General features: G+C 36.0%; 1 protein-coding gene across 2 annotated transcripts in view; it reads left to right on the top strand.

Annotated features, from left to right (window-relative positions):
* The window catches only part of LOC135470052 (cadherin-like and PC-esterase domain-containing protein 1), a 47,566-nt gene that overhangs the window by 20,755 nt on the left and 4,420 nt on the right, over positions 1–22,391 (top strand). For both annotated transcript variants that reach the window (XM_064748764.1, XM_064748766.1), the window contains exons 3-21: positions 3,166–3,346; positions 4,465–4,580; positions 5,064–5,148; positions 6,024–6,204; positions 9,097–9,277; positions 11,557–11,708; positions 12,380–12,452; positions 13,840–14,001; positions 14,400–14,504; positions 15,221–15,447; positions 15,810–15,880; positions 16,147–16,336; positions 16,586–16,766; positions 17,362–17,488; positions 17,901–18,037; positions 19,049–19,269; positions 19,832–19,933; positions 20,955–21,042; positions 21,712–21,858. In XM_064748764.1, the coding sequence (XP_064604834.1) occupies positions 3,166–3,346; positions 4,465–4,580; positions 5,064–5,148; positions 6,024–6,204; positions 9,097–9,277; positions 11,557–11,708; positions 12,380–12,452; positions 13,840–14,001; positions 14,400–14,504; positions 15,221–15,447; positions 15,810–15,880; positions 16,147–16,336; positions 16,586–16,766; positions 17,362–17,488; positions 17,901–18,037; positions 19,049–19,269; positions 19,832–19,933; positions 20,955–21,042; positions 21,712–21,858 (2,727 nt within the window). The remainder of the gene's footprint in view (positions 1–3,165; positions 3,347–4,464; positions 4,581–5,063; positions 5,149–6,023; positions 6,205–9,096; positions 9,278–11,556; positions 11,709–12,379; positions 12,453–13,839; positions 14,002–14,399; positions 14,505–15,220; positions 15,448–15,809; positions 15,881–16,146; positions 16,337–16,585; positions 16,767–17,361; positions 17,489–17,900; positions 18,038–19,048; positions 19,270–19,831; positions 19,934–20,954; positions 21,043–21,711; positions 21,859–22,391) is intronic.

The raw sequence follows: 22,391 nt of genomic DNA on the forward strand, positions 1-22,391 counted from the left end.
CACCCGGAAATTAAAGTTTATTAAAAGTGAGCCATTGAGTCTGAAAGCTGGTCTGTCAAGTCCCCAAAAAAGGCAGCCTTATTTATGTCTTTAGCACGAACTTCAGCTCTCCTATTAGGTTTCATTGAAAATTGAAGACTTCAAAAAATCTGTGTTCATTAATGTCATTTTTTACTTAAGAGAAATTTTGTTTATATTAAGTGTAAATGTATTGTAGATGTGTCTAGATGAGGCAAACTGACGTGTTGTTTTGTGGGAATTAGATCTGTCTTGGCTCTGGGATGTCAAGGTGTCCTCATTTAAACAGGAAACATTGATACCTTGTATTGAATTGGACAAAACCCATCAGACAGATATGTAATACTGTAAACAGTTCAGTAAACTTGATTTAAAGGTCACTCCAGTTCCACTTTTCTTCGATTTTCTGCTCCATATTGTGTAGTTTTGAATACTGTAAGCAACAGAGACATCAATTCACACTTAGTAATCTTAGTACTTGATATTTGTGCCAATCAAAAGGAGATATTTTGTCACAGTGTATCTTTTGCCATAATAGTATAAGAGTATGTACGATGGAGAAACCTCTGCAATGAGTTAAATTCTGCATGTTCAGTGAACAGTAAAATACATTGTGTAATGTATCAAGATATAGCCGTCATGGGATTTTCACAGGGAGAAATGGAAATATCTTTCCACCTGGCAGTAATTAGCTTTGTACCTCAATAAGTAGTATGCACCCAGTCTGTCTTCAGTCTGTGTTCAGTCTGTGTACCCAGTTGTGCCAAAACTCCTCATTACACAAGGTGAAAGGTGGATACAAACATATTTGATGAATGTGTAGATTTATTCTGTTTTGAACAGAAGACTTTGGCAAGGAATTTTTTGACAGAATGCCACATGTTTTCCAAGCATGTGCTATCAACAGATCTTGTTTTCGGCAGCTGAACATTTTATCCATGTAGTGTAGAATAATGCTGTTGTTTGCTGGTGACATTTCCACACATTGTACTTTAAAGTCAGAATGGTGTAGGTCTGGGAAATTAATACCACATGTGGCCTTTTATTTGGTGTACCATTGTTTATACCTTTAGCACTGTGGAATTTGTTGGCACAACTGTCAAATTGCATAATCTAAATTTAAACCAAAGAGTTTTGTGTCCAGCTATTGTGTTTATTTTCTGTTCTCCTTGCACCCCATAGGCTCCAAGTCTAACATAAATAACTTGGGGGTTGCTGCACCAATGCAAATATACTGACATTTAGTGTCCAGGTACAATGTAACAACACTTTCCTATACATACATGGACATGGAAGTGTGCTGAATTGTCTAAATGAAAGTTGTAATGTAACAGGATCTTCTGCAAGTGATACACATGTTTGTGGTTAGAACCTATCCATGTGGCAAAACCTCATGGCTGAGGCCAAACTCTCAGTCTCTGTTTTCAGTGGGACAAGGACCATTCAGTTCAGAGTATTGTACCCTTTTCTGAAATTGTTGTCTCAGCATTAAGTGAAGAAAGATGAATATTTGAGTTTCCTCTCTCTTCTTGGGTTTTACTCTCCATGCTATAGACTTTTATATCAAACATTTTTTGAATATTTGAGGGTCAAATTCTTCCGTTTTGTTGCGGCAGACTATGTTTGAAATGTGTTATCTCTTTTATTTGAGTACACTTTTGAAATTCTACTGTAAATGTTTTTACTTTCAACAAGTGCAAGTAACAAAATTGCTAGGCCTTCCCATTGATTGATAGTTTTAATTAAGTATTTACTCATGAATTTGGTTGGAACTTTCCATTATTTTGCTATCAATATCATATTCCTTTTATTATTAAATTTGCAGATTTTATCGTTTACATAAGTGACTATTGAATAAAACTGAACTGCATGGACAAAATTGCCGTAGTTATAGAGTGTGTAAAAATTATGTATTACAATGCCTGGAATGGAAAAACAATGGCTTTAGAAGAATTCAGGGATACTCCTTATCATTATACAAACTAACACAGTATGCATTCATTTTACAATGTAAGGTGTACGTCCCACGTAAAACAATGCTGTGATGGCTGTTTTTATGGCCCTTGTAGACCTGCTCCACCCATAAGGTGAACAATGTGTGGAGTTAATAGATGCCATAAGTACTCGTAAATGTAAATCAGGCTTGAATGTGGTAAGTCGAACAAAGCTTCTCTCTAGCGTTAAGTCTAGCAGATTTCCTAAGTGGTAATGAAGACGTTTTTATGCCTGGCAACAGAATGAGTGTGACTACATGAAAAGCTCATGGTTAGCATACCACAAGTACTATTCTCCATAAAGCAGTCATGTCTAATTAACTCACCCAATTTTACACAACATTGCTGCATTATTCTACTCCTTTGCTCATCCTTACACTCCTAGTGGTGTTATGGAAGTGTTTTGGTTATAAGCACTTGTGTCACTCATTGCCAATGTTTCCCATAGCATTAGTGTTTTGGATAAGACATGATAATAACATAAATATCACAAACATTCACACCTTGTTAATATGAAATCCTAAACTAATTATGTTCAAAAACTGATATTTCAGTAAACAAAAATATAGTTACTGTAATTCTTCAACCGTTTCACATGTTTGCAAGGTGTTTATTCAAACATATTCTGAATGCATTATTCTGTGTCGACTGATAAAATCATACTTTTTGTGAATCCCTGAAATAGGTCAATCCAACCAATGTAGTTTTGACTCAAAAATCCAATTAAAAATGTGCGTCATGTGAATTAAAATTAGATTTTTCATACATGAAAAAAACGGTTCACGAAAATGTTGGTGTGGATCATTGTTGTATAGGTCATGGAGAACAAGCAGTGATCTTGTGATGATATATACTGTTTTCGTAGTAAAAAATGTTCATTGGAAACAACTTGTTCTCCACCAGTATGGTTTGGATAATTGTACATCACGTGTGGGAAAGATTGTCAGCCACTTGTCAAGGTTGGTGGTTTATGCTGGCCACTCTGATGGCCAAGTGAAAAGTGAAAAATTCTTGTGTATGGAGTTAAACAACAGTGAGATAAAAGAATAAATTATATAGGCTACACACCATGGAATTCAGCTTTTATTCAATTTGAATTTTATAACATTTCATGTGTTCAGGCCCAACTTCTAATTGATTAATGTTTGTTCAGATTGAAGACCGTATCCTTGGGATCGAGGCAAGCAGACGCACCCAGATCAAACGCGTCACTATTCAGGGAAATCACGACCTGATGGAACAGGAGTTACCAGTTTACGAACCAACACTGAAGAAATATGGCTTTGTGGTTCAGGTGCCAGAATGGTATCGTGGCCGAAGTTCTATCCTCAAAGGTAAGCTTCAGCCTGGACACGTGATGTAATTACCGGAAAACATCTCTCTCAATGTGCCAAGCATTTACTGAACGGGAAATCTTTGAAGCCTTGTGATTACCCCATAATTCATGTACTTTCCTTGCCCTAAACAAGGTTATATAGTTAGGAGATGCCATAAATCAGTCACAAGATTCAGATATATATTCATAGTTTGTGTTATGTATGCTGTTTCTGTGACTATTAAACAGTTAAATGTTCTGGAAATTGGAAGATACAGGTATTGTGTTTATGCAGTGGAAACTCTTTGCACCCAAATGTGCAAAAAGGTCACTTAACCAGTTTTTGGTGCACATTTTATCTTCAGTACATTACATGCTACTTAAAATAAACTTCTGACAAAATGTGTGGCATGTGCATGAGAATTCTTATGAAGTTTAACAGCTTGTACAGATGTAAGATAGGCTTATTTTCGTCCAAAATATATGAAAATTTGTGACATGAGGTATTCTGGGGATATAAATGAAATTTCCATGTTACTAAGCTCATACTTTTTCTCAGTGGGTGTGTCCATTAAAAACTATTTGATAGTATATGTGTTCCAGTAGTAGTCTTGACATTTTTACCTCTGCCATTGATTACAATTAAGTCAATCTGTTACATTTTTCAGATAGCAGCCCAAAGTTTCTTAAGGTTTTCACTGTTAAGAGCTCTTCATAAAGTGGAATTTTATATAAAAAAGGCTCTAAAGTTAAGATTTTGCACAGGAATTTTCAGTTCATTTGCAATAGACCATTTTCACTCTATCGCAAGATAATTCATTTACCAAATCGTGAAAGAAAGAACTATTTAGAGATATTTTTCAAATTTTGATTCAAATTTGATAGGACTGTAAAATTCCCTCAGGAAAGATGTAATATTCATGTAAAACATAGGTATTTCCTGCAGATTTTAACCATTGGATATCTGTATGTTCCACTTGCCTGTAGTTATAGGAAGAAAAGAGGCACTTATAATGGCTGAGTTTCATTTTTTGCACCATTGTATGTTCTTTTTGTCTTGAATGAATCCATGAATTTTTCAGTTATTTGAGTTAGCTGTGGGAGTAAAAATGTTAAATTATCTTGTTGATATTTCAGGTGTGAAGAGTAGTAGACTGGCTCAACCTGAGGAAACTCAACCAGCAATGCTGCTGCTTATGGAGGATTCCAGCCAGTTTTTCCATCACAACAACACAGAACAACCCTACCAAAAGGTACAGAATATGGCTGAAGAGAAAAAGCAGAAAAAATGACAACATTTGTTATTTGTACTTCACAGCTGCTATAAATAGACTCATGTAATTGGGATATCCAGAGGAGTTTGTCTTACATGTTTGTAGCCTGTGGAGCTGCGGTACCCAAGGCACGTATAATGTTGTCATTTCCATTTAAAATGTCTGTTTCTAATTAAGTATTTCTGGATGTGATGTGCTTAGGTACATGTATTTTTTTAGTCCCACGATAAGAAATCCTGTGACAAAAAGTTTGTAAAGTTGCATTAAGTCAGGTTGACTTCATTTGATTTTATCTCATCTTTTGAGATATATCTGGTTTGAGAATGCCAATTTATTAAAAGAACACTCTTCTTATGATCTTGTCTAGAAATACTACATATACGTAGTCAGGCATTTCAGAAGCAATTTCAAGGTTAAATCCGGTATGTAATTGTCATACATTTTTCTTTTTTACCTTCAAAGGTGAACCAGATTCCAGGGTTTGTACAACACCTCACACCTGCAGATAATTTCTGCCAATCAGTCAGGTGGGCGAAGGATAATATGGGTATGTTAAATGTGCTGGGAAGAAATCCCCCTGCACGTATCAATGTACGCTCTTGCACCCAACATGATTTTCGTTATGGACTGAAAGCGCTTTTTAGCTCATCTGCACAGAATACAGTGGGAGCTTATATCATGCCCAAGGCATTGCATCCAATAACAGTTAAAGCAATGTTAAGGTAAATATTACAGGTGGTATCTGAGAAATGTAGTGCATGTATTTAGCTCAGAATTGCGTGCATGCAATGCACTCTAACATGTATGTGTTTATTACCATAAATTAGAAAATTTCATGACTTGATCTCTTGTGGTACATGGTTTATATGCCAAATATATTTAGGGTAAGTTTTGCATTTATATGTATACCTATTCAGCTTAAAGGTAGCTCAGTGATGCAGTTTGACTTTTTGGCTTATATTTTCTCATTTTCTCAACACCAAGATATCTGTTCATATTACATCAATTTCTATTTTGATTGCCACAGGCCTTTCAATTCCTTGCCTATGCAATGAGTTGCACCATATCAGAACTTAGTATACATGCATATTGTTATATATAAGCAGTATAGGGGCCTCAGTGGCCTGGTGGTAAGCGTGGTAGAGCAATGAATCAGGAACATATTACCAATGCAATCGCTGTGAGATGAAGTCCAGCTCATAATGGCTTTCCCTGGGGTCATACATATGAAGATCCAGCTGCCACCTAGAGTTGGTTGTGGGTTTCACCTGGGCTCTGCCCAATTTCCATATACTGCTTTCCACGATAATATAAGTGAAATATTCTTGATTACGGCAAAAAAACACCGAGCAAATAAATAAATAAATAATAATAGGCAGCATAGTTTGATGACAAAATTTAGATATTGATTTCTGCTCTCAGTTATTCCAGCAACAGAGATCTCCCCTCCATGCTATGTACTGCCTGACCACCAAGAGGAGCTTTCAGAAGAATTTCAAAGTGGATCAAAGTTTTGGAGAGTGAAGCAACTAACCTCAAAGACTGAACATAAAGTTTCTAATTTATGGGAAAACTCTTCCAATATTCCTGATACAATAAGGCAGTAAGTAGTCCTATATGTATGCAATAGCTATAAAGTGTCACATGAAAATTATAGATTATTCTGTTTGAGGGGCATATGATCCCTTTGTATTGTTTTAATGTGATTGTATGTTAAATGTGATGACAACACAGAATTTTGAGTAATTCTAGATCAGTAACATCTAATAAATTGCAATAAACATCACTGCATTTTTTTTTTACCTTATTTAACCTAAGTCATGTTTCTATGGGGGCTGTAAATTGCTACTATTTGTGCATTGACACAAACAGTTAAAATAAAACTTTGACTGCGTTAAATTGACAAGAGACCATATTTCACCAGTATCCCACTGTCATAACTGATCTGGTTTTACTCTCTATGCTGTACGTCTTCAATTAAGTATGGTTATTTACATTCACTTGATGTTCTGGCACATTTTTTAACCAGAGAAAGACAGATACCCATGTCAATATAGAACTAGCAGAATTACGAAGAGAAGGAGTATTTGGGACATCAGGGATATGGGATTTAACCCCTACTGTATGGTTTGCCCTTAATACTTGGTTCCTGATCCTGACATTCAGCTGTCAGAGAAAACTGATAGCACACACTTCAAGGTGCTGGAACAGTCAATGAGTAGAAAGTAAAATGGACACAACACCTTTCATAATCATCATATAACCTGCAGCTCCCGTTCATAATGAACAGAGTGCAATAGAAAAAATGGCCATTTCATTGGCCAAAATGCCTCAATAATATATTAAATAATCATGAGGTGTTCACATGAACACCCTCTAACGGGAGGAACACAGGTTCCTCTCTCTTTATATATATAGCCCTCAAATATGGATGCAAAAGGCTCACATGATTATACCATTCTGCTTGATTGTAAGAAATATATATAGTTGACTTATGTATTGTCAGATAATGGTGCATACTTATCACAAAGGATACAGAATGACATTGAGAAGCTTTATTAGTATGCATTCTTCAAAAATAAACAAACATCTTTTATGGTTAAAGTGAAAGACTGCACCTGACAAATGTTTATGCCCACTGAAAGACTACCATTCAAAGAATCTTAAACCGTCATTAAATATTTTTTTAGATTTTTTGCAACCCAGTTTAGTGAAACTTCATATTGATACAGCTTCAGCAGGTCTCCATTATCAAGAGTATGGTGACGTCAAGTTTACTCTAGCTTTCTAACGTTGAAGGTATTTTCTATATAATAGTCTAAGCAGTAGCCTTTGGCAGATAGAAGTTGTGGACTTCAGAGAAGTGATAAATATAGTTTTCTCGGAAATTGGACATACATGCAACTCCAGCTACCCTATGTAAATAGCTTAGCTACAGATGCATGGCTGGGGTATTCCTGGTTCGGGGTGTTGCCTCTGGAGGGGTTGTGCTGGTGATTGTGACCCCTATTAAATGTTTTCAGAATTACAGTAGGATTGTTGTACAACTAAATTCATGCTCAAAACAATTTGTTCTAAACAAATATAAATAAACCTAAGCAACAACACTGAGGCTGATCTAGGCATTCGACTGTCGCTGGGTTTTATGCTTCAGTTTTGCAGCAGTGGCTTCTAAGATGACAGCAGTGCTGACCTAGTTATCACGGATGTCAGAGAAAGCACCTCGGTTTGAAGACAGCATTTCAATAATTTTACTGTTATTTTATAAAAGGAAACAGAAAAAAAATCCCTTGTGTGTGAGAAAGACACAGCATTAAAACATAAATTTTTCAGTTCTAATAAATTAAGAGAAAAAAAGTTATGCCATGAGATTTAATTAATTTTAAGCATTGTCCTGTGAGATTACATCTTTTCATTCCCACAAACCTTTAGCAGCTAGTTAACATAATAGTTTTTAAATACAGTTTACAGGCTAACATAGAATGATGAATTTAGCAGTATCTCTGATTTTTGTTATTTAGAAACTGCTGACTAAGCACTAAAGTGATCAACAAAAAACGTATTTGTATACATGTAATTTGAACAGCGTGACTAAGTAGATCAAGGTTCTGTGAGGGGAGATGAACAATTAACACTGTGTGAAATGGCCCTTCAGCTAGAAGTAACTGAATTGTTGTAAATGATCTCAGAATGATGTCTTATGCAATAGTCATGAAATAGAATGGGTAAAGGCTGCTTCACAGCTGAAGCCGCCCAGTTTGATAGCAATGTGTTTGATTGGATAAAATTCTAAAGATGGCTGCCTCGATTCACACCAGCCATTTGTGCAGTGTTACCATTTTGCTCTACATTTTTTTGGTGAAATCTCATTAAAGGAAATAAAGTATGATACTTTTTTGAAAGCTTGAGTAGAATGCTTTAGATTGAAATATGTCTAGGCCAGGTGCTGTCTTTTCCTTTCATGTTGCACTATGTGCATTTTAGCTGGCCTACACAAGATGATAAACATGTGCTTACAGTTTAACACAGTAATGTAGTTTAGTCCTCTTTAACACTTATTACCTCCCTTCTTGTTGCTACTCTGAAAAAAAAATTTGTTAAATTCAGCAGAAAGTCTGTTGTTTGAGTTAAGGTAGAATGTATTCTGTTATTCCAGCAAACTCTTCGGTTAAATGTAGCACACCTATGGTATTAATTCAACATAAAGATTGTATTAGACTAACAGGATATTATGTGGAATATGACACATTTTTATGTTATAATAACAGAATGCATTCTTGCATCAGTCAAACAGCAGATTTTGTGTTAAAAATAGTTTTTGAGTTAGAGATCTGATATTAATGTTCTGTGGCAAGATATACATGTATATCATGATTTGACTGTAGAATTTTCTTAATCATATGTGTAACACCTTTTTGTCATTCCTCCAGTTAAATTGTTTGTGAAAAAATATCTTTAACAGAATTCTTAACAGCTCTGCATTTCTGTATTGCAGTGGATCTGGAGGGAGAAGTGTTATTCAAGAATCTGTACAAAATCCCCTAAAAATAGGGGACTCCTTATTTGTACTGAAAGTATATGTGTTGGTGACAGCAGTGACCCCTGTTCGGGCTTATCGTCACACCCAGGGTATTGCCCAATTCTACAGTTTTACAGGCAGCATACAGCAGGAAAAGGTTTGTACTGAATGGTCGCCCTGATGATTGCACACTTTCTATTTGATAAATATTGTCGGGAAAGGTACATGGGGATTTAAACCCTGGATATAACTTATATTAGTTCTTGCCAGCTCTGTGTTTACAGTGTTAAGGTTTTTTTGTTTTCAAAGTATCTTCCAAACAGTTATGTCTTCTAAAAGTTATGTCATCATTAACTTCATGCATATGCCTTTAAGGAGAACCCCAACAACTTTATTTTCACACTAAATGTTCCCTAAACACAATATTTATGCTATGTTAGCCTGTAAACTGTATTTAAAAACTATTGTGTTAACTAGCTCCATAAAAAAACAAAAGAAAAGAAAGAAAAAAATTATAGTTGGACCTTCTGCCTATCTTGTCGACCACGAAGCCCTGGCCAGGTGTCGTCAGCTGTGAATAAAAGCATAGCGGAATCCATGCATTCAGCCTACCCACTGTGCGTTTAGCCGAATGCATGCATTAGGCCTACCCACTGTGTGCTTAGCCGAATGCATGCATTAGGCCTACCCACTGTGCACTTAGCCAAATCCATGCATTAGGCCTACCCACTATGCGCTTAACTGAATCCATGCATTAGGCCTACCCACTATGCGCTTAACTGAATTCATGCATTAGGCCTACCCACTGTGCGCTTAGCCGAATCCATGCATTAGGCCTACCCACTGAGCGCTTAGCCGAATCGGTGCATGAGGCCTACCCACTGTGCGCTTAGCCGAATCCATGCATTAGGCCTACCCACTGTGCGCTTAACCGAATCCATGCATTAGGCCTACCCACTGTGCGCTTAGCCAAATCCATGCATTAGGCCTACCCACTGTGTGCTTAACCGAATCCATGCATTAGGCCTACCCACTGTGCGCTCAGCCGAATCCATGCATTAGGCCTACCCACTGAGCGCTTAGCCGAATTGGTGCATGAGGCCTACCCACTGTGTGGTTTTCCAGAAGCTGTCCTATGACTTAATCTATAATTACCTCTACATGTACACATTTTGATTAGGACCCTGAAAATAATATAAGTAAAACAGTTTTACAACAAATATTTTGAAAGATAGGCTACCAAAGTTGTATTAGATCCTGGAAACGCGTGTACAGCATAGCAAAGATAGGCTACCAAAGTTGTATTAGATCCTGGAAATGCATGTACAGCATAGCAACTGGGTGATACCATGACCGATTTTCGCTCACATATCGGCCATGTAGATGACACAATTGCCTCTGGATTGTCTGACACAGTTCGTTTCACAGCCTGATGTTTCAAAGAAACAAGTAGCTAAACAAGTTCTGCATTCAGGGAGTGAAAATCTGTACGTCTTTTTTTGTTTGGCTTTGGGGGGATATAAGGCTCATCCTTCGACCTTCTCTTTTAGAAGTTTGGCTGAATTAGCAAGTCTCGTGACTTTTTAGGTCAAATATGTAACTTTACAGTATCCTGTGTTGTGTTACTGCAGTCACAAGCCACACTTTGGCATGGAAAATTCTTGAAATTATCTGTAAAAGTATTCTTAGTTTTGAGCACCTGGGTTCCTTACAAGGAGCAGAAGGTGATAAACAACATGGAGTTAAATTAGAGAAATTCTGATTTTGCCGATTTCTTAAGTTCAAAGTACTACATGACACTGAAACTATCATTTTTCTTGACCAGGAACACTTTGGTTACTATTCCAGAAAGGATTTCTCACCTAAAAGCTGTATTTTTTCATTTTTTATGCCAAAAATTTATTCAGTGCCTATCTTACCTGTGCTAAATTCACTTTGTTTTCTCCTCCTGTACTTAACTCATGTTACCAAAGAATGTGCTGATGACTGGCTCAGAGCAGCTGTGACATCACTGCAAAACTATGAATAGTGATTGTTTCACAAATAAAGAAGCCTTAGATGTCTGCAGTGAATCTACTGCTGCCACGTCACAAGGTCAACGGTCGCTTGATCATAGTGGAATAAATTTTCTGATGTTTGATGACCAAACTCTGCTGTTTTTCTTATGCTTTCAATGTTTTAAACAATTGGACTGGATTCACGGGATATCAAACTATCTCTCTGCAGTTTGGAAGACTGGGGACCTGCTTTAAGAACAAGCTTTAGATCACTCAAATGATTATGCATCTTGAATATCAGCATTGTGTAAATATGCTGCTTGAATAGCTACCAGGGATTTGAGTCATTTATATTAATGAATGAGATTCAAAGAACATTTATTGTTTTTGGTTAGTTAGTGTTATTTCATTCTTACACTGTTAATATTTTTTCTGACAGAGCTGGTCAATGGAGCAATGGACTGAGTATATGTATGAGAATTATGGACAAGATTCCGTGTCTCAACTCAAGCATAATCTCCACAGCAGTATCACCCAGACGCTCCTGCTGGCAAATCATCTCATGGTCCAGTATTCAAAGCATGGAGGAAGGTACAGAATCCGTGAGAGCCCAAATGGGCCTGTAGATTGCTCATGTTCGTGATGAAAGGTCCAAATAATAAAATCCTAACAGCCAAGATTTATGGGTTAAATCAGTATCAGAATATTTATTATTAAACCACCAGTTATTCTGCTTCAAAGAAAGGGCCGTGTTCCTCATGACAAGGTTGTTGTTGGGAGGCATATCTGCTCACCATTTCATATCTTGTCCATGTTATATAAGATCCATTGCTCATGCATAACCTGTGGCATACATGTATATAAATATATACATTTAGGCTGATATATTTTAGTTCTAATACTTGAAGAATTAAAATTCTGATAATGTTTTTCTCTGAAATTATGGAAACTTGGAAGTAGAACTTGGTGAAGCATTTTGGTAGAAGGGATAGGATGTGGAGTTATTTATTTGCAACCATGAACATGTATTTGCATTACCCTGCAGCAAAAAGCAATGATGTCATATGTAATACACAAACATACATCCACATCGATGAACACATGAGAATATATATATATATATATATATATATATATATATATATATATATATATATATATATATATATATTTATATATATATATATATATATATATATATATATATATATATATATATATATATATATTTATATATACCTTTATGCAACCTTCTGTTTCAGGTGTGAGGGATGCTTCCAGCTGTTGGAGTTTGATATGACCTTTAATTCAACATTCCATGCTTTTGTTCTTGAGGTAAGTCTTACAACAGAGTTCAACAATACATGTATTTTCTTTGCATGTACATGTTGAACAAAATATGGAACAATAATCACTTTTGAGATATAAATGCATGTACGTTTTGTATGATGGATCAATAATTATTGTGGGTTAGCAAAAGGTTGGAAATCACAGACCAATTCCACAAAGAAATTTCTGACTTAAGTCAAAATTTGAAACACAATCTTAAAGCTTGTTTTCCAGTTTTTATAAAGTAACATTTTTTCTACCACATCAGTGTTATCTGAAGGCGAATTAAATCCAAATTTCAGCTTTCAGTAACAAAAACTGAGCGCTGTGGAAAGATTTGAAATTTTTACATAAGTCATAAATGGCTTTGTGAAATCAGCCCAAGTTCATTACATGTGACTGTAATAATATGTCCAAAGTCAAATTACAGAGTAATGGATGTATGCTTGTATAGTCGATTTTGTAAGTGGACCTTGATCTGTGGCTATTAATAAAATAAAAATAATAAAAAAATAATAGAAATAATCTAGAATTGCCTACACGTTCACAACTTCCAAGCAGCATGGACAGTTCAATACACTTCTAAAGAGTGTATAATTGTCTCATTACACTACAAGTATAGGCTAAAAGAATGGAGTTAAAATTCTATTTCTGAAAAGTATGATGTCATTTAAAGACTTGTAGTTACTATTAAACTATGGTATGGTAGCTTAAACTGATTCATTCCCTGTGAAAGAAGCACATCTTGGGCTACAACCAGGTGCAAATTACAGATTTCTATATCTCACACATGTAGTTTTCAAAGTTTTCAACGTTGCAAACATATACAAAAAAAATGAATCATTGGCCTGAAATGCACTGAAATACTCTGTACATGCAAGTTTTAGAAGGCTCGTTCTATTAGTTCTTGAGAAGAAGATGTTTAATGGTTTTGCATGAAATCCAGTTCATTTAGAATAACAAGTTTCAAAGCCACAAAAAATAACATCTGTGAGAATTTTGCAGCTAAAATTCAGACAGCTGTGATTTGCGGTTTTCTAGAGTAACAACAAAAACACAATGTTTAAAAGAATTCTTTTACTGTCACAGAGAAAAAAGAAGCATCCAGCTGAAAACACTAAACTCTAAATCCTTGAGGACGAAATAAACCTAGGAAAGCATGATTACAGTAAGGTTAATGCCAAGACTAGTGTTGTCTGTGATATGATGAAGATTTCAGGCAGATTCTTTGTGCATAGTACATGTACTTCTGTCTATATGACAACCCTAATTTTAATACCCCATTTCAGGGAATTTACAGCTCCTTTTCATACATTTGCATGTTCCAATTGAAATGATCAAAGTAAAGGTGATATAAGCACTTAAGTGTTTATGTGTTATTCTGTATGTCCAGGTCAGAGGTCAACCTCGTCTTGAGCACCTACCGTCTTGGTCAGCATATGTCAGTAAACAGATGGTCATTCAGGACATGGTCACCATATTGTCCAGTCAGTCCTCGATGACTGCAGAGGTCATCAGTCTAATCAAAGGCATGAAGCTGGAAGTATCAATAGCAGTAAGTCGGTTCCCAGATTTTAACAATTCTGTTCACTTCTAATATTACGTAGGAGTGTGCAAAGCAAAAAAAGATTATTGTCATCTTTGGTTATGAGTCATGATTTGGACAAATTTTGTACAGGCTGGGCTGGGATACATTTTTATACAACATGGTGAAAATACCATTCAATTAGCCACAGTATGTTGAGGTAAGAATAATAATCGACCATATTGTTTATCTTGAAATCTACTGCGTACATACTGTGACTCAGTAATGGTTTGATTGTCAGTTTTTACAAAGGTGGATCCTATGTGTGCCCATATATTTTGTCTGTATCAGGTCATGATCACAGGAAGTAGTCACTATTCTAGAAAAATTTGTGTTTTTCATCGCATTTGGAAAATTGTCTCTTCCAGGACAAGGGCTGTGTTAATGACATGGAGACTTGCCTGGAGGAAGCAGATATTGTTTATTTGCTGCAAAGTCGACAGGAAAGTTTGGCAGAAGGTGGATTCCTTAAGGTACATTTTTATTCTCTTCTCTGTTAATCAAGTTCTCAGTGAGGTGAGCTTACAGCGCAGATGGTCATCAGTTAAATCACATTACTTTCTTATTTGCCCTGATAACTTTAATATCCTTGCAAGTATTAAAATTGATGGACAGGCTTCATTTTATATCAGTTGTGGCTGTGAGTAAGAGGGAAAAAAGTCATGGACTCCTTATGATTTTGCTGAATTCTAAAAATTAATAGTTCCACCATATACCAAAGTACCAGAATGTGAAAGTGTTTTACAATTTCTCTTAATTTATCATTTGTAGATATCATAATTTTAATGGAGTTGTGCTTAATTTCCCTTGTTTATATAAGTATAAATGCTGAGCTAGAACAACAGCATTTCTCGTCAGTCTGTTATTGCAGTGATATGGCCCTTATTGACTTATTTGACAAAGGCATTGCCCTAGGCACAGCCAATTGCTTCCTGACCTGTAAAGCTCATATCATCATTACCGAAGATAAAGGCAGTGTTTTACTTTAGCACTTCTTCACCTATTAACATGACTACACATACATCACATGTGGGAAAGTTTATCATCAACTCACCAAAGGTTGGTGGTTTACCCTAGGCTCTCTGGTTTTGTCCTCCCATAAAACTGACTGCCATCACAGATGTGAAAACTTCTTGAGTATTGCATTAAGCTGCTATCAAATAAATATATAAATACATAAATATTGCAGTTATACCCGACAATAGAGGGGGATGAGTACCTTCCTGTGGTGAGCAGATTGTCTGCCTTGTCTCTTGGCCTGAAGGGTGGTAGTGTACCAGGTTTGCCCCAGGGCACCTCACACCCACACCACACAGACTTACAGGTACATTCCATGTTGGTCAACTCGGAGCGATTCTACACTAGCATGGCTGCAGAAGAAACAGAGGTGGCCTATGATGACGTCAACATTCCATTGTAAGGCTCTTTTAGATAATCCAGCTTGAAAGTCGCACGCCTTTTTTCTGTTGAAAACTTTTTAATGACCTTGTTATGGTATGAACGGTAGTAGTCTTTCCAAAACCAGTCCTATTTTGTATTTGACATTTTAATAGACTATTCACATCAGTAACTTGGTATTTATATATCTTTGTTATCTTATATATATATATATATGTTATTATGCCTTAATTCTCATGGAAAGTGTTGTTATCAATATTTTGGGTTTCATGTTTGAAACAGTGTGATCTGAGGACCACAAAAAACTTGCAATGACCCCAGTTGGTAGGAAATTATACATAAAACAGTTCAAGTAAAACATAACATTGTTTTATTCCCAGAATGTCGCAGGATGAGAAGCCGGAGAGAAAGGATATCATTGACCAGCTAAAGGCACCAGAATGTTCCAAAGGTTCATGTCACATGAGATCCATAAGCCCTTGAAAAAGAGGTTTTTGGGGGAGAAATCATGAAATAGCTTATCTTGGCTACACATCCTTAAAACCTCTGTGAAAATCACATTGTCCTGAAGGCCCTGATTAAAGGAATGATAATAATAATAATGAAAATTCTATTTACAATACATGTACATACCAGCATGTGATGTATTCATATGTTCCACATTCAATTTAACTGAAATGTAATTTCATTATATTTTTTTTTCATTTATGTTTACAGATAAGTCACAGCTGCCTTATTTGACAGCTATTCACTTTTCCCCACCCATCAAGTTAAGCCCTGCTTTTCAAGCGGTGACATCTGAGTATATGGCCGTAGTAGATTATGGAACATACTTGATACAGGTCTGGGCCGTGGCTAAAGGTTGCAACTGTGAAGCAAGATTGGAGGAAAAATATGGCATGTCAAGGTAAGTTCTCTTTGTGAACTCCAAGTACCAGTGTTGCATTTAACAAGGAAGACTAGCAAGATCCTCATCTTCTTATAGATTATGTTCTCCTCTAGAGGTCCATATATCAGTGTTGATGGAAAACTGTCTACATGTAGTATGAAGAACACCATCGTCTTACTGTGTATGTCATCTTACAGAGCTACCAAAGCTGTGTTGGATAAAAATTAAGATGACCATTTTCTCAGTACAATGTATGCTCTTTTTCAGACCTACCAATGTCACTTTAGGCTTAGGTGACAATAAGATCACTATCTTTGTGGTTGTTTTGTCCCACGACGACCCTTGGGTGATCAACACCTATTCAGTGATTGTCTACAGAAAGGGCCCAGCGGAGGGCATGAGACCATTTACTTTGGATGTACCTCACCAAGTCTGCTCCCTTAAACAGGTTGGGAGTTATTTTCTGAGCAACAAGACTTGATACTGCTACTGATCAGTATGCATATTTTAAATGATTTATCATTGAATAGGTTTTTCATCACAAATGCTGTACACTTTCAGACAGGACTAAGCAAGCAGCATAAAGAAAGTTTATTTGCATTTACTTTTAATAGTTGATGTTTTAATTTATCATTGTCTCAAAATTTGCACGCAGTCCACCAAAGCTGCATGGACCATTAACCAAGAAGGTTGCGGGCTTGATCCCAGATCTTGCTCATTTTTAGTCCAGACACTCGTGTTTCCATCTATAAATGTGATAACAGTCATAGAACTGAAAAGTTCTTCAAGTATATGGCTTTATGAACCAGTGAAAGAAATAAAAGTATACAGTTAACACTTGTCAAACTTTTCTGTACATGCCTTGTACTTTTAGATCAGGGGAACATTTGTTATTTTCTTTATTTATTTGACTCATGGGTCATTGCACTGTGCTGGCATGCTAGCCATCTCGGCCACCTCGGCCCCAGGGAACATTTGTTCCCTAGGACAAATTACTTGTGAAATTTTGTCTGAATGAACCAAATGAGATGTTTGTTTAACAGGACTGTGGCTTGAGATATTCTCCGAAGGAGCCATGTGGTTTACAAAATGACCAGAGATTCAAATTTTGGTCTGCCTTTATTGACAACATTACCTCTTTACCTGCCTGCCAAAGTGGAGATGTTCCAGGTAACAGAAAGTCAGAATGTGATCTCTACCCATGGTTTCCATTGTTGCTTGAAATTCCTGAAAGTATTTTTTGGAATAAGCCATTAAAAGTACTGGATTTAAAACAGTTACATATCATATAATTTGCATTATGTTTAAAGTGCACCAATAAATAACTACACTTGGCCTAAAATTTAATCTGTGACTAAATTATTTGTTTTGCTTTATTCTGAAATCTCTAGAGATCTTTATAGAAAAGAGTTTTGAGTTTTATTTTTGGAAAGTAGGAATCCTACTTGAAACCAAAATGTTGGTTTCAACACCAAAATAATGGGTTTTTTGGGTTTTTTTTTTTACCTTAATTTGCCCTTGAAGTGAATTTTCAAGTAGAGTACTTGCTTTTATACTCTATGAAATATGCTTCTCTTGCCAGGTCGGTGGTTTGTTCCATGTGAAAGTTGTGGTAAGGGATCTGTCTGTTACTGGGATGAGGCAACGTGGCAGCCTGACACCTGTCAACATGTCACTCTGAACAGAGACATTGTCAGGTCCTGCTTTGTGGGTAAAAAGGTGAGCTCATTTTCCATGGGGTTTTTTTTGTTGTTGTTTTTTTTTTATTTGAGCTCATTGAAAATTTAAAAAAAAAAAACACCTCTCTACCCTTGCTTCTATACAGCCTGGTAAATGTGTTGATAATTGTTAACATTTGTAATCTGATTTCTCAGTATTAATTGTGTAAGGTTATCACTGTACCTCAGTAAATGATGTTGAAAAGGAACCTGCCACTGCTTATTGGTTTTAAGACATGTACACGGACAGTTCATTATTCGCATCTTAGGGAGTAAAACCTTAAGTTAAATGTTTGGGGGGGGGGGGGGGGGAGGGGGATTATATGCTGCTCAAATGACATTTCGTTGTCTGTTGTCTTACTTTTCCATTTGTCTGCCAGCTCAGTCTTACATTAAATCTCCTCAAAAAGCCTATATATCTCTCATATAGAAAGAAGGTTTGAGATATTGGTGGGGAGGTGGGGGGCACATGTTCAGCACTCTTGCAGGTCTTATTTATTAAGTTTTTAGATTGCTTGGGTTTCCAGAACTTTCCTGAGCAATGTAAATTGTTTAACACTATTTAACCCCTATAACCAATGAGTCCTCAAAAACAAAATCTACAGATTCTGTAAAATTTGTGTCTGTACAGTGTCATTTGTGACTGTATGTCAACAGGAGGTTAGGCTACATGTTCTTGCATGAAGTAAGGCAGACAAATTTGGAAGCAACAAAAAACTTTTGTTTCCATATTATGCTCAGAAATGTACAGTAACAGTTTTTATACAGTTTTACATTTTATGAATTCATTGTTAGCCTTGACCCTATTTATTTAAACCTGGATTTGAGATGCACAGGTTTCACTCTTTTAGTCAAAATTTGAAATATTTTGGGTCCTGGAAATAATAGTTTGACCAATGGTTGTCTTGAGGTGTATAAAAATTTCAGATCATATAGGCATTGTGAGAGTTTTTTTAGAATTTGACTCCATTCAGAGATGACTTTGTGAAAGAATATTTTCTTCTTTGTTCAGGTTTTATTTATTGGAGACTCCACAAGCCGAGGCATTTTTCATTACGTGGCAGAGGTTGTTAATGGTACCTTGACAGAGTGGGACAAGACACACAACCTGAAGGTGTACAGAAACCTCAACAATGGTACAACACTTCTTGGGTTTGCTTACTACCCACAGTTCTGGTTACCTGCTGAGCGCAGACCGGTGTTTGAGGATGCTCTTTATCAACTCATGAAAAGGTAATTTTTGTATGTTCCTTGTCAGCAATGATCATTGATACTTGCACATTGGGATCAAAGAAAAACATAGACCATAGAAGCCTTTTAGTGGGTACAAAGATAATGCATATTGTCCTCACAGCAATTTAAGGATAATTCTCTTTGATCTTTGAACATTAAATTTCATGCCATCAGTTTTAGTTTTTACTTTTGTTGGGTTCTAAGTAAATTGTATGATTAATTTATTGTTTATTTGTATAATATCTTACCTTAAAATTCACCACATCAGTTTTAGTTTTTACTATGGAAGGATTTGCTGTCAAACTTTATCATTATGGTCTGTTGTATATATTATCTTACATTGAAAACAGAAACAACAGATTTAGCATGAAGCATTAGCAATGATGATATATAAAACTGTTAATGATCACAGTCTTTGTTTTCTCTTAGTGCAAGGGAGATAAACATTGGTCCATGTTTTTTGTAACAAAAAATAATTCACCCGTACAAAGTATCTCAGGTGTAACATTTGTCTTCCTAAGTTCTCCAGCATTCTGATGATCTTTTTCTACTATTTACTCAGGACAGCACCACTACACAACAGCTCAGACACAGTCCTGGTTGTTGGAGGAGTCCATTGGCTCTCCACACATCATATCAATGTCATCATGACCAAATTACAAAGGTATTTCACCTGCTGCAACCTTAACTAATATCTCCTGCAAAACTAGCAACAGGATTAATAATCAGAATATAATTCTCATTTTTAAATCAGTGGGATCATATCAGTGTTTAAAACAGTTGATGAGACTTTTTATCGTCTGGCTGATTTAAGATGTTGAACATCATTTACACTAATTCATTAAACTAATGAGAGAAATAAAATGGAAAATTTAATCCAAGGCATTTCAGTGGTATCACATTGTCTGATGATGTCACATTTTTCAGAATGATACAGTTTTTGAGATCAGTGGATTCTGAGCATTAATTTGTAAGATTTGTCCAAAAGAATGTGTCAAACATGCTTGCTGTCTAGATGGCTGTGATTATATAATACAAAGATTTAGGGGGTCATTGCTGGTTGAGAAGTTTAATGGGTTCTGTGTGGAAAGGACTTATGTTCAAATCCAGCTCCCTATGGTTTGTTTGCAACTTGCTATCCGGTGAATTGGTTAGATATTTATTGACTTGTTTCTTCAGGATTTTCACAGTGTCCTTTATAGGACACATACCCGGATTGCTGCCATTATTGTAGTGAAATATTTATGAGCAGTGCGTAAAATGCCTCCGTCTTTTCTATTTATGACCCATCAGAGTGTAAATAGATCATACTCAACAACTCGTGAATGGATCACTGCAGAGTGGTTGACATGCTTATACATGTACCTTTTACTTGTTAGGGCACTAGAGGTGTGAGTTCATACCTGACCTTGGTCAGACAAATTCTAGATCAGTCTCACTGTTTGTGTGGGCTAATAGGTGACAGTAAATAGCCAGTGATGCTGACTGTGTCGTTTTGTGCAGTGTTCTCTATGATATGCATGTGAAAGTTCATTAGTAACTTGCCAAAGGTCGATGGTTTACCCCAGGCACTTCTGCCCATATAACTGACTGCTGTTGTATGAGTGAAAACTTCTTGAATAAGGCATTAAACAGTAATCAAAAATAAATACTTCACATCTCAGCTACGTTTTCTTTATATTTAGAGAGAGGTTGACAGGCATAAAAATAATCATCAAGGGCCTTGGCTCAGGATTCCATCAACCAGTTGAAGGACTGCACTGCCTGTCAAAGGTGATTATATTTGTTTACTTGTTTGTACTGGGGCTTTGTGTATTTCGTAAATGAAATCTTTCCCACCATACTCACCTAAAGCTGGGGATAGCTCCTGACAAATGCCAATGCAGACTTTTGTCTGGTGCATGTACACGCACGTGTATCTGGCAAAGGGCTGTGGTTCATTCCTACATCCTTTAGCCTGATAACTGTCATACTATGGAAAAATTAGTGAATATGGCATTAAATGTCAATCAAATAAATAATAAACTTGTATTATGTAAAACAACTATACCAAACATTTGGGGCTGTCAAAAAATTGATCAGCTAAAATTTTTGCTATTTGTTAGAATAGCCCAAATAATTACCTTTCACAAAAGATCAGCCTGATCTGTGTAGAATTTTGTAGAATTTATAATTTAAGCCATATTCTAACTTTTTGAAACATTATAATCATTTTACTACAATAGTCTGATATTTTCTGATAAAAATATTTTGACTTGAGTTATTCTTGGCAAGTAGAGAAAATTTGAATTGATTAGCAAATATGGATATTTTTTCAGAAAATGAAATCGACAAATGTGCCTCATAAGGTTTTGTCAATGCTTCATCTAAATGTATAGTCACAACATTAGCTTGACATGATATGTAAACTTAAAAGTTGAACTTAATCTGTTTTTATTGCAGCCTGAACATCAAAAATTACTGCACAGGAATCAGCTGGTTACAAAATATGCCAAGGACCATGGGTTTCATATCTTGGAAACATTTAACATGACAATGAGTCGATATAAAGACTTCTTGCAAGGAAAATGTGCCTGTCATTTTCACAGGGTAAGTTAACCATTTTGCTGTAACAGCTATGTTAAATAAAAACTAGTGTGAACATGTAAGCTCACCCAATGCATGTAAAATAACTGCTACATGTGTGTGTGTATCATTCCATGATAATTCTAAAATGTAAGTTCCACTCTAACTGGACAGACTGGAAATAAAGTTAGAATATTGCTTTTGACTGTGACTGTGACCGTGACTGTTTAATATTTTGATGCTGAAATGATCTTTTGGGTTGATCCCACTTATGGCAATCATAATTGATGTGTGTATTACACTATCTGTCTGATTATGGTCAAGAATATGTGTTGTTGAATATAATCTGATGCAGAATGGCGTGATTACATTAGAAATATAATTTTATTATACATGCTACTTTTTGGTGAACTGTGAGATCATATAGCCTTGGATGATAATAATACTTTCTAAAACTTTTCTTCAATGTTAGTTTATCAATTTTGTCACATTATGTGACCCTTTCACTATTTACTAAACTTGAAACTTACAATATGAGGCAGTGTCATGGATCTGCT

Source organism: Liolophura sinensis, chromosome 7 (genome assembly GCF_032854445.1).
Source record: "Liolophura sinensis isolate JHLJ2023 chromosome 7, CUHK_Ljap_v2, whole genome shotgun sequence".
Taxonomy (NCBI): domain Eukaryota; kingdom Metazoa; phylum Mollusca; class Polyplacophora; order Chitonida; family Chitonidae; genus Liolophura; species Liolophura sinensis.